A 16,084-nucleotide genomic window follows, 5' to 3' on the forward strand; every position below is an offset into this window, starting at 1 on the left:
AGTACGCCGCACACAAGAACGGCAGGGACATGGTTTTTCTTGGCATCGGCCGATTCAGCAGTTTGCGCCCGGTGACCCAGTGTTCGTTCGGAATTTTGCTGGTGGTGCCCAGTGGGTCCCTGGCATAATCTTTCGCCAAACGGGCCCTATATCTTACCAGGTGCAAGCCCAGGGTCGTCTCCAGCGCAAACATGTAGACCACGTTCGCTCCAGAAGACTATCCCTTCCAAAGATTCCCCGCCTCCGGAACTCATTTCTACAGCCACAGAGAGCAGAGACAATGGAAAGTAGTCCTTACAATCTTCTTCTGGTGCCCCACTCAAAGCCTGCGCCGGTCGTTACAGAACCGCGTGGAGATAGAGACGCCGGGATGACGGAGGCAGCAGACTTTGACTCCGAGGTGGAGACACAGGACGCATCAGAGGGGGAATCCTCGGGCCCACAGGCCGTGGATGTACAACGTTACACCGTTCATCACGGAAGCGCCGGTCTCCGTCTCGTTACACGCCGCCCGATCCAGCGCCTCGTGCAAATGGTGTCTGGCCTGCGGCAAAACGAGTCCGACGCCCTTCCTCGCCAGGGTCTTCGGTGGATTCCTTGGACTTTGGGGGGAGGGATGTTATAACCTGCCAGCTTACCACTGGCTGGGGACGAATGACAATCCCACAATCCTGTGGGAGTCTGAGCTTCCCAAATGAGGGGGGGGCGGAGAAATCATTAGCAGACTCCCTGTATAAATAAAGCTGGCCAGTTTGGAACCAGCAGGAAGGAGTGAGCAGCAAGCGAAGTTGCTGCTGCTGTTATATATATATATATATATATGTTATTGTAAATAAATGTTATTTCTTTGGATCCTTAAAACTCGTGCTGGATTCTTCGTGGCCCTCACAAAAGTTAGAAAGTTAGAAACATTAAAAAATAGGAGCAGGAGGCCATTCGGCCCATGAAGCCCACTCCGCCATTCATTATGATCATGGCTGATCATCCAACTCAATAGCCTAATCCCGCTTTCCCCCCATATCCTTTGATTCCCTTTGTCCCAAGTGCTACATTTAACTGCTTCTTGAAACTATGTAAGGTTTTAGACTGAACAATCCGTGACCCCTCTTTCTGGACACACTCACCATCGGGAACATCCTTCCTTTACATACCCTGTCCAGTCCTGGGTCACAGTCTGAGGATACACATTCGACCATTTAGGACAGAGATGAGGGGAAATTTCTTCACCCAGAGAATGGTGAGCCTGTGAAATTCGTTACCACAGAAAGTAGTTGAGTCCAAAACCTTGCATAGTTTCAAGAAGCAGTTAAATATGGCATTTAGGACAAAGGGAATCAAAGGATATGGGGGGAAAGCAGGATTAGGCTATTGAGTTAGATGATCAGCCATGATCATAATGAATGGCGGAGCGGGCTTGAATGGCCGAATGGCCTCCTGCTCCTATTTTTTAATGTTTCTAACTGTCTAACTAAGAGCAAGTACAGTAATTCCTAACTTTGTAATTGTGTTAGAGTTTTGTGGGTTTCTATGAGATCCTCCCTCATTCTCAGAGCTCCAATGAATACAATCCTAACCAATTCAACCTCTCAACATACATCAGTCCCGCCATCCCAGGAATCAGTCTGGTAAACCTTCACAGCACTCCCTCAAAAGCTAGAACATCCTTCCTCATATAAGGAGACCAAAACTGCACACAATATTCCAGCTGTGGCCTCACCAAGGCCCTATATAATTGCAGCAAGACATCCCTGCTCCTGTACTCGAATCCTCTCTCAATGAAGGTCAGCATACCATTTTATTCTTTACCGCCTGCTGCATCTGTATGCTTACCTTCACTGACAGGTGTACGAGGACACCCAGGTCTCGATGCACGTTCCCCTCTCCTAATTTATGGCCATTCAGATAATAGTCTGCCTTCTTGTTTTTGCCACCAAAGTGGATAGTCTTGCATTTATCCAAATTATACTACATCTGCCATTCATTTGCCCAGTCACTCAACTTGTCCAAATCACACTGGAGGATCTCTGCATCCTCCTCACATCTCACCCAACTTGATGCCATCTGCAAATTTGGAGATATGACATTTTGTTCCCTCATCTAAATCATTAAGATATATTGTGAATAGTTGGGGTCCCAGCACCGATCCCTGCAGTACCCCATTCGTCACTCCTGTCAATTTGAAAAAGACCCTTATTTCCTACTCTTTGTTTCTTGCCTGCCAACCAGTTTTCTATCCATCTCAATACACTACCCCCAATCCCATATGCTTTAATTTTACACAGTAATCTTTTATTTGGGACTTTGTCAAAAGCCTTCTGAAAGTCCAAATACACCACATCCACTGGCTCCCCTTCATCAATTCTACTAGTTACATCCTCAAAGAATTCCAGCAGATTTGTCAAGCATGATTTCCCCTTCATAAATCCATGCTCACTCTGCCATTGTTTCCTGAGTGCTCTGCTATAAAATCTTTGATAATTGATTCTAGAATTTTCGGCACTACTGATGTCAGGCTTACTGGTCTATAATTCCCTGCTTTCTCACTACCTCCCTTTTTAAATAGTGGAGTTACATTAGCCGCTTGAAGTAGTAATGTGCAGATGACCTACAGTTTTAAAACTTTGGAAATGCTGTCTACCCAGTTGTACACTTTGTTAACCAAAGGAGTTGTAAGCTATAATCAAGTTCCTTAAGAATATGCAGCTCAAGAAAAAGACCTTTGTATATGTTAATCATTCTCTTGCTGACATTTATGGTGGAAGGCATTGTTGGGTCAGTTGGATCAGAATGTGTCAAGGATAAATGGTAGTCCGAGTGCTTTTGTTGAGAATGGACGCTTCAAACAGCAGACGTTTACTTTGCCATGAGAAGGTCTCATTGCTAAGTAAACAAACAAGAACATCTGTTACTGTGGCAGGCAAAAGTCACCTACGTTATTTATTGCTCCTCAAGCGTCCCACTTGACAATAGGTACGTATGGAGCCTGAACAGTGCCAATTGGTCTAATGTTTACAAAGGTGCTGACTAAAGAACCTAGGAGTGATTGGATGTCAACATTTACCCTCAAAGTCAAATACATTAGCATTAGACTTCATTACTCGTCCACAGACTGGCGATAAATGAGACAGCAAGATAAAGAAAAACGTGTCCTTCAAGACCACTAAGAGCTGGGAAAAATAGATTGTAGCACATTATGCTCATCTAAATTCTGTTCATGGAAGTTGTTCTTGCTAGACTAAAATTGGATATATAAACTAGTTTTACAAAAAAATGGCTAATGCAAAATGTATTACTGAAACACAAACCAACTGATCTCCTGCCAAGCCTAAATCTGGTTCTCTGTTGTCCGGGAGTTATAATTGTTATTTAGAAAGCAGCACTCGGATCAAATTAATTTCATTATTTAAGAATGCAATCTGTACTGATTAGAACATAGAACATAGAAAATACAGCACAGAACAGGCCCTTCGGCCCACGATGTTGCGCCGAACCTTTGTCCTAGATTAATCATAGATTAACATTGAATTTACAGTGCAGAAGGAGGCCATTCGGCCCTTTGAGTCTGCACCGGCTCTTGGAAAGAGCACCCTACCCAAACTCAACACCTCCACCCAACACCAAGGGCAATTTTGGACACTAAGGGCAATTTATCATGGCCAATCCACCTAACCTGCACATCTTTGGACTGTGGGAGGAAACCGGAGCACCCGGAGGAAACCCACGCAGACACGGGGAGGATGTGCAGACTCCGCACAGTGATCCAAGCCGGAATCGAACCTGGGACCCTGGAGCTGTGAAGCAATTGTGCTATCCACAACTGGCCTTTTGTTACCTATTGTGGCATTTCCAATAAATATAAACTCTGAAAGCTTGTTAAAGGACTTGGATTTACTTGAAATTTTCAAGAAAAATAGTGTTGCATTCATGTAGCACTTCACAGCATTTTGATGAAACCCCCCAACTCCAAATACAGTATTAGAACCGAAACTAACAGTGCTATATCAACTAATGCCAGGGATTCAGGTTCTTTTCAAAAAAGTCCTGATTTTTGCTTCTGTTACAAAGAAATGTTACAATATTCTATATTTGCTTAGTTAATGCAAGTTGTAAAATCTGCTACTGCAGCAGATGTTTGGTTTTGGACCTGACAGAAATTTCTACCTTTTGGGGAAAAGATTTAGTTCCAATAATGTCACTTTGTCACAAATCTACCACATTTCTTCTCCAATGCAAATTTCAGAACTTCTTACCCCACATGTGTTGGGGGACCTATATTACATACTTTGATGAAAGAGTTTCAAAGGATACAGAGAACTCTGAGTAACTGTTGTGAAACTTTAAAAATGTGCAGATATCACCATCATGCAATGGAGACTTGTGCCATAAATAAATGCATATACATTAAGCTCTGACGAGCAGTTAACCAAGTTGCACTGATTACAGAACATTCTGAAGCACAAGTGATTATCCACAATGTAGCCAAGGTTATTCATCCTTATGTGAAATAAGTAATATTTGTTCAGGAACAGCTCATTCTACATAGGTTCATTCAAGCACACAGTAAAATATTTTTATTATCTGACAAATAATATTGCAAGTGTATAATATCAGCCTCTGAATCGTAAATCCTGTTTGGATCAAGACTCAAAAGAGCCTGCCGATTGCAGTTCCAGTGGGTTACTGGATCAACCCCAGGGTGTGGCATTGATTCATACAGCAGTTTTTATTCTGGATGTGCATCAAGTTTTCTGATTTGGGCTAAGACAGCAATTAAGTTGATAATATTGACATGCAAAAAAAAAAAGAAGAAAAACAGGATTCCTGCTCCCTGATTTCTATTCCATTCTCCTTAGGTGAAGTACACATGTGCACTTCAACTTTCACGACTGGTCAGTCACCCAAAACCCACTCATTAGAGTAAAGATTCACAGTAATGATATAAATCACATTACATCATCTGTACATGATACCACTGACGTACATGTAAATAACCTCAATGCTCTCTCTCCCAACCAAAAAAAGCTTTGTCTAAAATTTCTCGTGAAGGATAGCACTTTAATATACTGCTGAAGGCCATTATCATTTGTTAGGGAAATACAGAAAGTAGGACGGCTGCAGAAAATGCCACAGATGCTAGAAATTGAAAACAAGATCTTCTGGTGGCGACCATGAGCTGAGCGGTCGCACGAAAGGTGGCTCTCGTCTAAGAACATCGACTAAGGCTTTTTAACCACAACAAACAGGCACTGAAAGTACTTATGATTCCACCAGATTAACCTCCCATTGACCGGGGAAAGAATCAGCTGCCATGCCGAAAAGCCAGTAAAGACGAGGGGAGGTAAATCTCAGCCTCGGAGCAGGGAACTGCATGTGGATGCACAGAACTGGGAGGATCAACCCCACAGAGTGCCCAGCACAGACTCAGGCGCTGATGGACAAATTGATGTGCTTCATCACCTCCGAGCTTCAGAGACATAGGGAGAGGATGAAAAAAGACCCCTTGGCAGCTGATGAGGCGGTAGCGATGGCCCCATGAGGGAAGCAACGGGCCATATGGAGCAGAGGCTAGAGACCCAGGTAACAATGTCACGGGACCTCAAAAAACCCACCAAGGAACAAGGGAATCAGATTGTGGAATTTGAGGCTGAGATGCCGAGCCTGGTCAAGATCCAGACGGGGTTAAAGGATAAAGTCGACAAACAAGAGAACCGATAGATTAGGCAAAACCTGCAATCGTGGGATGGAGGAAGAAACCCCACAGGATACATTGCAGCGATGCTTGGGAAGCTGGTCAGCGAGGAGGGCTTCGGCAAGCCACCAGAGGTAGACCATCCCCAGGGCTGGGGAACCACCGCGGGCGATAATCGTGATGCTGCACAGGTACCAAGACAAAGAGCGGATCCTGAGATGGGCGAAGAGCACAAAAGGGTGCAAGTGGGAGGGACATTCCATCCGTTTGTACTAGGACATTGGTGCAGACCTGGGCCGAGGAGAAGCCAAATCCAGGTTATACGAAAGTGGGGTGTGGTTTGGCATGCTTCACCCCGCCAAACTGTGGGTCACGTACGAGCGTAAGGAATATGACTTTGACACCCCGGAGGAGGTCAACAAGTTTGTGCAGGCTGCACGGTGGCATAGTGGTTAGCACTGCTGCCTCACGGCACCGAGGTCCCAGGTTCGATCCTGGCTCTGGGTCACTATCCACGTGGAGTTTGCACATTCTCCCCGTGTTTGCGTGGGTTTCGCCCCCACAACCCAAAGATGTGCATGGAAGGTGGATTGGCCATGCTAAATTGCCCCTTAATTGGAAAAAAAATGAATCGGGTACTCTAAATGTATTTAAATCAAACAAGTTTGTCCAGAAAAATGGACTGGGCAATGGCACTTGAGGGTAGAGCGCTTGTTACAGCAGAGAACACGTGGAGATGGCGAAAATTAGAAAGTAGTCGGTAGTCATCTTGAACAGCCTTCCGGAGAGTAACATGAAAAGTGAGGGGCCTCAACAGGTCGATGAAAAGATCCAGAGTCCTTGTCCATCTCAAGAGTCTGAGGGTGGGCGTAGCCTTCCTACAGGAAACATAATTAAGTGAGATGGACCGGCTGTGGGTAAGGAAGGGCTGGGTGGGACAAGCATTTCATTCATGTTTCAACACAAGGGGGGGTGGCCATACCAATTAACAGGACAGTTTCATTCAAGATGACGAGAAAAGTGACGGACCCAGAGGGGCAATAAGGTCAGCGGTACCCTGGAAGGGGCCCCGGTAGTCTTGGTAAATAAATATGCCCCAAACTGGGGCGATGCAGAATTAGTGAAAAAACAATGGCCAAAATCCCAAACCTAGACCCCACCGGATTACGAGGGTGGGGGGGAACATTAACTGCGTACAGGACCCAACAATGGACAGATCCTACCCAAGGACAGGAACCATGTCAGGTATAGCATGAAAATTGAAAGCCTTTATGGAGCAGATGGGGGAGGTAGACCTGTGGATGTTTAATCACCCGAGAGAAAACAATTCTCCTTCTTTTTAAACTAATGTGGCAGGGAGATGGGAACCAGATTAGGAAGTTAGAGGTCAGTAAAGAGGCAGCAACTAAAGCCAGTAAGGTACTAGATAATAAACTCAATGTGACTAAGGGGAAGAGTAGACAGGGAAGAGATGATGAACGCAAATGTGCATTTGTTTCAATGCGAGAAGTGTAGCAGGTAAGGCAGATGAACTTAGGGCTTGGATTAGTACCTGGGAATATGATGTTATTGGTATCACGGAGACTTGGTTGAGGGAAGGACAAGACTGGCAACTAAATATCCCAGGGTATAGATGCTTCAGGAGGGATAGAGAGAGAGGTAAAAGGGGTGGAGGAGTTGCATTACTTGGCTGAGATGATAGCACAGCTATGATTAAGGAGGGCATGATGGAGGATTCGAGAAGTGAAGCAATATGGGTAGAGCTAAGAAATAGGAAGGGTGCAGTAACATTGTTGGGACTTTACTACAGGCCTCCCAAAAGCAAGCGTGAAGTAGAGGTACAAATATGTAGACAGATTATAGAAAAATGTAGGAGCAATAGGGTGGTCGTGATGGGAGATTTTAACTTCCCCAGCATTGAATGGGACTCATGTAGTGTTGGAGGCGTAGGTGGAGCAGAATTTGTAAGGAGCATCCAGGAGAGCTTTTTGGAGCAGTTTGTAAATAGTCCAACTCGGGAAGGGGCCATACTGGACCTGGTATTGGGGAATGATCCCGGCCAGGTGGTCGATGTTTCAGTCAGTGATTACTTTGGGAATAGCGATCACAATTCCATAAGTTTTAGAATACTCATGGACAAAGACGAGAGTGGTCCGAAAGAAAGAGTGCTAAATTGGGGAAAGGCCAAGTATAACAAAATTCGGCAAGAGCTAGGGAATGTGGATTGGGAGCAGCTCTTTAAGGGTAAATCCACATTTGAAATGTGGGAGTCTTTTAAGGAAAGGTTGATTAGAGTACAGGACAGACATGTCCCTGTGAAAATGAGGGATGGAAATGGCAAGATTAGGGAACCATGGATGACGGGTGGAATTGTGAGACTAGCTAAGATGAAAAAGGAAGCATCCATAAGATCTAGGCGACTTAAATCTGATGAAGCTTTGGAGGAATATCGGGAAAGTAGGACAAATCTCAAACGCGCAATAAAGAGGGCTAAAAGGGGTCATGAAATATCTTTGGCTAACGGGGTTAAGGAAAGTCCCAAAGCCTTTTATTCGTATATAAGGAGCAAGAGGGTAACTAGAGAAAGGATTGGCCCACTCAAAGACAAAAGAGGGAATTTATGCGTGGAGTCAGAGGAAATGGGTGAGATTCTTAATGAGTACTTTGCATCGGTATTCACCAAGGAGAGGGACATGACGGATGTTGAGGCTAAGGATGGATGTTTAAATACTCTAGGTCAAGTCGGCATAAGGAAGGGGGAAGTTTTGGGTATTCTAAAAGGCATTAAGGTGGACAAGTCCCCAGGTCCGGATGGGATCTATCCCAGGTTACTGAGGGAAGCGAGGGAAGAAATAGCTGGGGCCTTAACAGATATCTTTGCAGCATCCTTGAGCACGGGTGAGGTCCCGGAGGACTGGAGAATTGCTAATGTTGTCCCTTTGTTTAAGAAGGGTAGATGGGATAATCCAGGAAATTATAGGCCTGTGAGCTTGACGTCAGTGTCGGTAAACTGTTGGAGAAGATACTGAGGGATAGGATCTATTCACATTTGGAAGAAAATAGACTTATCAGTGATAGGCAGCATGGTTTTGTACAGGGAAGGTCATGTCTTACAAACCTAATAGAATTCTTTGAGTAAGTGACAACGTTAATTGATGAGGGAAGGGCTGTAGATGTCTTATACATGGACTTCAGTAAGGCGTTTGATAAAGTTTTCCATTGAAGGTTGATGGAAAAAGTGAAGTTGTATGGGGTTCAGGGTGTACTAGCTAGATGGATAAAGAACTGGCTGGGCAACATGAGACAGAGTAGTGGTGGAAGGGAGTGTCTCAAAATGGAGAAAGGTGACTAGTGGTGTTCCACAGGGATCCGTGCTCGGACCACTGTTGTTTGTGATATACATAAATGATCTGGACGAAGGTATAGGTGGTCTGATTAGCAAGTTGGCAGATGATCCTAAGACTGGTGAAGTTGCAGATAGCAAGGAGGACTGTCAGAGAATACAGCAAAATATAAATAGATTGGAGAGTTGGCAGAGAAATGGCAGATGGAGTTCAATCCAGGCAAATGAGAGGTGATGCATTTTGGAAGATCTAATTCAAGAGCGGACTATACGGTCAATGGAAGAGTCCTGGGGAAAATTGATGTACAGAGAGATCGGGGAGTTCAGGTCCATTGTACCCTGAAGGTGTCAACGCAGGTCGATAGAGTGGTCAAGAAGGCATACAGCATGCTTGCCTTCATCGGACGGGGTATTGTGTACAACAAGTGTCGGCAGGTCATGTTGCAGTTGTATTGGACTTTGGTTAGGCCACATTTGGAATACTGCGTGCAGTTCTGGTTGCCACATTACCAGAAGGATGCGGATGTTTTAGAGAGGGTGCAGAGGAAGTTCACCAGGATGTTGCCTGGTATGGAGGGTGCTAGCTATGAAGAAAGGTTGAGTAGATTAGGATTGTTTTCGTTGGAAAGACGGAGGTTGAGGGGGGACCTGATTGAGGTCTACAAAATTATGAGAGGTATGGACAGGGTGGATAGCAACAAGCTTTTTCCAAGAGTGGGGGTGTCAATTACAAGGGGTCACGATTTCAAGGTGAGAGGGGGAAAGTTTAAGGGAGATGTGCGTGGAAAGTTTTTTACGCAGAGGGTGTTGGGTGCCTGGAACGCTTTGCCAGCGGAGGAGATAGAGGCGGGCACAATAGCATCATTTAAGATGCATCTAGACAGATATATGAACGGTCGGGGAACAGAGGGAAGTAGATCCTTGGAAAATAGATGACAGGTTTAGATAAAGAATCTGGATAGGCACAGGCTGGGAGGGCCGAAGGGCCTGTTCCTGTGCTGTAATTTTCTTTGTTCTTCTCCCATGTGCACAAGGCCTATTCGCATATACACTTTTTTGTCGTAGAGAAAAGGGTGCTTCCAGGAGTACCAAAGGCGGAGAACTCTGCGATTGTAGGGGGCGATTCTCCAATATGGAGCCCAAGTGTTCGCACCGTCGGGTTTCAAGACGGCATGAACCGGGCCCGGATACGACGCACAGGGGGCCAGCACGGCGCTGGAGCAGTTCACGCTGCTCCCGCCTCCTTTCACGGCGCCAAATGGGCGCAGCGCCAACCCGCGCATGCGCAGTTGGGCCACACCAACCTGCGCATGCGACTATTTTAGCGGGCCGGCCCCGACTCAACATGGCGTCGGTGTTCAGGGGCCGGCCGCGCCAGAAAGTAGACCGGGGGGGGGGGGGGGAGGAAGAAGAGGCCAGCTCGCCGATCGGTGGGCCAGACCCCATCGGAGACCTATCCCCGGTGAAGGAGCCCCCCACTCAGGCTGCCCCCCGACCGTTCACGCAGAGTTCCCGCCGGCAGCGACCAGGGGTGAACGACGCCGGCGGGACTCTGTCGTATTGGCGTGGGCACTCGGCCCATCCAGGCCGGAGAATCCAGCGGCCCGCAGCGCGCCAAACGTGCTGGCGCAAATGGCACCGATTCTCCGCACTTCGGAGAATCGCGCGCTGGCGTCGGGGCGTCATGGGGCGGTTGTCCGGCCTGGCGCGGGGCTCGGAGAATCGCTCCGTAATCTCCGACCAAGCACAACTAAACATGGACATGAGGTTGGAGAAGGGCCGGGCCCAATGCGCACCTTGGAGGCTGGATGCTGCTCTCCTCGCCGCCCACGTTGGCCCGGGCCTCGATCTCATTGATCCTCAAAAAGGACAAAGACCCGAGAAAGTGTGGATCATACACACCCATTCTCTCTTAAACACTGATGCAAAAGTCCTCACGAAAGAGCTGGCAAGGTGCCTGGAGAGCTGCCTGCCAGAAATGATCGTGGAAGATCAGACCGGGTTTGTCATGGCAGACAACTAACAGTGAACATCATAAGCCTGCTGAATATGATTGTCTCCCTGGAGCTGAGGACGCCCTTGATTGAGGAGAATGGACGTATCTCACTTGAACAGTCTGGATTTGGAGCAGAGTTCACTCCTGTACTGCGCTCCTATGTTGAGCGTATGAACGAATGCCACCAGCTGCGAATACCTTCGGCTGCACAGGGAAACAAGGCAGGCGTGCCTGTTATCCCCGCTCCTGTTCGCACTGGCAATTGAACCATTGGACATTGGCCTTCGATCGGCAAAGAGGTGGACGGACATTCGGAGAGGGGACAGTGAGATGAGTCTCGCTCTAGGCAGATGACCCCAGTGTCGAATCCCCCAGCCAGCATGGGAAAGATCACAGGGCTCCTTTGGGAGTTCGGTTCCTTTCCAGGTTACAAATTCTGCCTAGGAAAGAGCAAAATATTCCCGGTTCGGGGGGGGGGGGCCCAACACAGAGAGGGTGAGGGGTTGATTGAGGGAACGAGAGGCAGGTTGGGTCCGAATGGGGGACGCCTCTGCACGGGGACGACTCTCCAAGCGCTGGCCACTGCATCACTTCCGGCTTGCCCACACACACTCCAGAAGCCCCATTGGTAGTGGTCACACCAAGGACAGGAAACCAGTTCAGGCACCATTTCAAGCTTGGCGAGATGTCGATAGGGATCCCCTTCTGCAACAACATAGGTTCACACCGACGAGGATAGACTCACATTTGGAACATGGAGGAGGACAGAGGGACTCTGAAAGTAGAGGACATGTATGTGGACAATAGATTAGTGACCATGGGGGTTCTCACAGAGAAGCTCCAACTCCCAAAAGGAAATGAGCACAGTACCTGCAGCTGCGTGACTTTCCACAAGGTGCCGAAAGTGTTCCCTCAGAGACCCAGACACACATTTCTGAACATAATGGTAATGATGGACTGGTTAGGGGATGGCAAATGTGGCGCTATCTACAGACGACTCATAGAAAAGTCAGGACTCTATTGGACAAGACCATAAGGAAATGGGAGGAGGAGCTGGGCTTGGAGATAGGGGCAAGACTCTGGATCGAGACGCTGCACGGGATCAACTCCACCTTCTCGTGTGTTGGGCTAAGCCTGATGGAGCTCAAGATGGTGCAACAAGCGCATCTTAATAAGACTTGCATGAGTGGTTCTTCCTGGACCGGGTGGAGGGTAAGTGCGAGTGGTGTCAGGTGGATCCGGCCAACCACACCCACATGTTCTGGTCCTCCCCGACTTGGGAGTTCTGGACGGCCTTTTTCCGAGGCCATATCCAGGGTTGTGGGGGTTGAGATGGTGCCGTGCCCGACTGTGCACGGCACCATCCAGTGTTCAGAACAGGGAAGGAGCAGACGGCCTGGCCTTCACTCACTGATCATCAGGCAGATACCTCTGCTAAGTTGGAAGATGGCAGCGCCACCCAGGGTTTTGGAGTGGTTCTCGGGTCTGGTCAAGTTCCTGAAACTAGAAAAGATAAAATTCTCGATCGGAGGTCCAAGGAGAGATTCCACGGCACATGGAAAAAGTTCACAAACCTCTTTGCAGATCTTTTCGCAACCATTACCTAACTGGGGCAGGGATTTGGCAGAGTGGAAGGGACAGGGGGGGGGGGGGGGGGTGCTGGGAGTTGGAAGGGGAGGGCAGGGAGCACCGCCAGGTTGAAAGAAAGCTCGTGTATAGCAGAGAGGAGGCAGGCCATTCGCAGGAGGGGTCACGGATTCCTCCCACAAACCGGGAAGGCAGACCAACCTCATGAAGGGAGAACAGGACTCTTTCCCCACCCCCCTCGCCCCAGCAAAACAAATGTAATTATAAACAATATAGAGAGTTCTGGGAGTAATTGTAAATACAAATGTAAAATTGTGTATAATTCTTATTGCTAAACGTTTAAAATCCCAATAAGAACACTCAAAAAAAGTATGAGACGCATTAATGTAAATAACGTAAGGAAGTGATAGAACTGGGACCACAGACATGGTGGCAATTTGTGATACTTGTGTTGGTGTTGTTATTATTTTGGTTATTATTGTTGTTTCTATATTGTTCTGCAAAGTTGATATTAAGTGCAAAAATTCCAATAAAAATATTTTCAAAAATAGAAGAAGTGGAAAAAAAGAGGTGAGGGTGGCCCAGTGGTTAGCAATGCTGTCTCACAGCTCCAGGGACACCGTTTCAATTCCGGCCTCGGGTGACTGTTTGCGTGGTGGTTTCCTCCCACAGTCCAAAGATGTGCACGTTAGGTAGGTTGGTCATGCTAAAATTGCCCCTTCATGTCAAAAAGGTTAGATTGGGTTACTGGGTTACAGGAATAGGGTGGATGCTCTTTCCAAGGGCTGATTCAGACCCGATGGGCTGAATGGCCTCATTTTGCATTGTAGGGATTCTATGATTCTAATGTTTGTGTCAAACTGAAGTATGTTAATAAAAGCACAATAAAGGGTGGGAGGTAAATATATATTATGTATTAGAAAACACAGATGAATTCAGGAAAGAATGATATAGAGTAGGTCATCTCAGTCAAGAAATGTAGAGAAACACCAAGAGAAGGTATGTAAATAATCATGGATGTGGGAGGTGTGTGGAAAGCCTTACTCTGGCCTTTTACAGGCCTCATAAACTGTTCCAATAAAACTCAAGATAATCTTCAAGAACAAGACCTTTTCTTGTCAAGGCCAGTGTTATCCAGCGGAAAATGTTAATCATTAACAGTAACGACTACGGCAGCACAGTTTCAGCTAAATTCACAATTTTCTTGGAAAATGCCTTGCACGCAATACAAGTAAATGTATCTCACATGTCTGTAACTCCTGGACAAACATCTCCCACTAAATCAGTAATCAAGAAGGAAAGCACTGCCAATGTCAAAATTGCTCACCCTCAACCTTTTGTTGATAAATGGTTAAACGGAAGGCAGTGTACAAGATGTGAATATTGAGATCAAATGTCAAGTGACAGTATCCAAAAGCAATTATTCACATCTGGATTTCCAAGTCGCCACAAGAGGTTAATGTATTGAACAACACTATACTGAGCAACACGCAGCCCCCAATACGAAAACTGACATCAGTAACCTCAGCTTTATCCTTATTATCAAATCTATTTTAAAAATAAATTTAGAGGACCCAATTACATATATTTTTCCAATTCAGGGGCAATTTAGCGTGACAAATCCACCTAACCTGCACATCTTTGGGTTGTGGGGGTGAAACCCTCACAGACATGGGGAGAATGTGCAAACTCCACACGATCAGTGACCCAGGGCCGGGATTCAAACCCGGGTCCTCAGCGCCGCAGTCCCAGTGCTAACCACTGCGCCACATTCCGCCCGTTATCAAATAGATTTTAATTTCATACCTGAACCCCACTCCCCCAGCACAGGCTTTCTATTTCCTCTGGCCGACCACTTTTTTTTGTCTAAGCAATTTACGCACCCTTTTTGATGTCTTAATGTTCCTTGACAGAGATGATCTGCTACATGGTCCCAATCATGATTCCTGCCTGGGATTGCCCATCATCTCTATGTGTGTATACTTTTTCTCCTCCATTTTTCCTGATTCCTATTTCTTTCCTCCTCTTCTGTTTCAATTTGTTTGAGGGTCTTCATGGTGAGGGCAACAACATTGAGGAAGACAAATTTACGGTTGCACCATGTAAAAGTTTGCCCTGAAAAGAACAGATGTACCTTAAAACGTTATTTGAAAGAACTGATAAGCCTCAGTGTTTCAGGCAGAGTATTCGTCGCTCTTTTCAGAGCAAACTTTTGCATGGTGTAACCATATGTTTGTCTTCCTCTATGTTTCAGTTTTGAAGAATGGACTGTGCCCAAAAACCCACACCGGTTTGTTATCTCTCCAGACGCAGGCTGATCTGCTGGGGACTCCTGGTGCTTTGTGTTTTTGTTCCAATGTGAAAGTGTTTGCTGAGTAGTTACAGAAGCCTGCAAGATGCAATATTAAAACATCTTTGATTTTGGTTGGCTGTGCAAGTTGGAAGGCTCAAAACCGATGAGAAACTAGCAGGGGCCAAACCTTTTGCCTACTCCACTAATAAAGCCATCTTGAAATTAAAGAGGGCAAATTCAACAGCAGCCTCTCAAATCCCTTAGCTTCTCAAAGCTGTTTTGCTGCATGCTAAATGAGCTATGAGATTCTATGATAATTTAATGCTGATAAGGTTACATGAAGTAGAGCCGAAGGTCACGTGGAGCATAGAATACTGGCATAGACTCGTTGAGTTGAGGGCCTATTCGGGTGCTGCTAATTCTGTGTAAATCAATGTAATTTATGCGTTAAATCTCAATTTCTTTCCTTTGCTGTTGGAAACAAAATCCTGATAAAAGCACCATATACTTACAAATTGGAAGCAGCTTCGTACACTTGGTTCAATGTTGCTGCCTCCAAACGATGCAACCTCTCCCAGCTGGCGTGGAATCTGAATTGCATCATGTAACAGAAGCCCTAGCCTCCGCTGATCACAGAATCCAGTGGGACTTGCCACTTGCTTGAACAGATCTGTAACAAAAAGACCTTGATATTAGGAAAAGATAAAATACATTAGTGAAGACGTGCTCTAGGACACCACACTGCAGGAACAGAACATCAGCACAACAAATACCATTAATCCCTCTCTACAGGGATTTAATTAATTCATATTGAATTGAAATGAACTGTTTATTCAAATGAAACAGCCCTATGCAAACTTTACAGCTCAGCATCACTTGGATTACATCCTGGATCTACTCATCCAACTCCCATGTGTGAATCAAATAATAAATTCTTGGTGTGAACTAACTTCACAAATTCCAGCCAATTGCAACCACAGGAGCACAACCACTCATCTCACAATACCAGCAATTTAGAAACAGAAAAAATAAGTTGCACTCATGACCTCAGGATAGCCCAAAGCATTTAATATCCAGTGAGTTACTTTCTGAGGGAAACCTGGACACATATGTCCACTCTGGATTAAACAGCCAATTAACTTGCTTCTGTGTCATCAGCAGGACATGAAGAAGATT

General features: G+C 46.1%; 1 protein-coding gene across 15 annotated transcripts in view; it reads right to left on the bottom strand.

Moving 5' to 3' along the window:
- The window catches only part of dmd (dystrophin), a 3,042,490-nt gene that overhangs the window by 155,018 nt on the left and 2,871,388 nt on the right, over positions 1-16,084 (bottom strand). For all 15 annotated transcript variants that reach the window (XM_072513983.1, XM_072513987.1, XM_072513978.1 and 12 more), the window contains one exon: positions 15,421-15,578. In XM_072513983.1, the coding sequence (XP_072370084.1) occupies positions 15,421-15,578 (158 nt within the window). The remainder of the gene's footprint in view (positions 1-15,420; positions 15,579-16,084) is intronic.

The sequence above is a fragment of the Scyliorhinus torazame genome, chromosome 8 (genome assembly GCF_047496885.1).
Source record: "Scyliorhinus torazame isolate Kashiwa2021f chromosome 8, sScyTor2.1, whole genome shotgun sequence".
Lineage (NCBI taxonomy): Eukaryota > Metazoa > Chordata > Chondrichthyes > Carcharhiniformes > Scyliorhinidae > Scyliorhinus > Scyliorhinus torazame.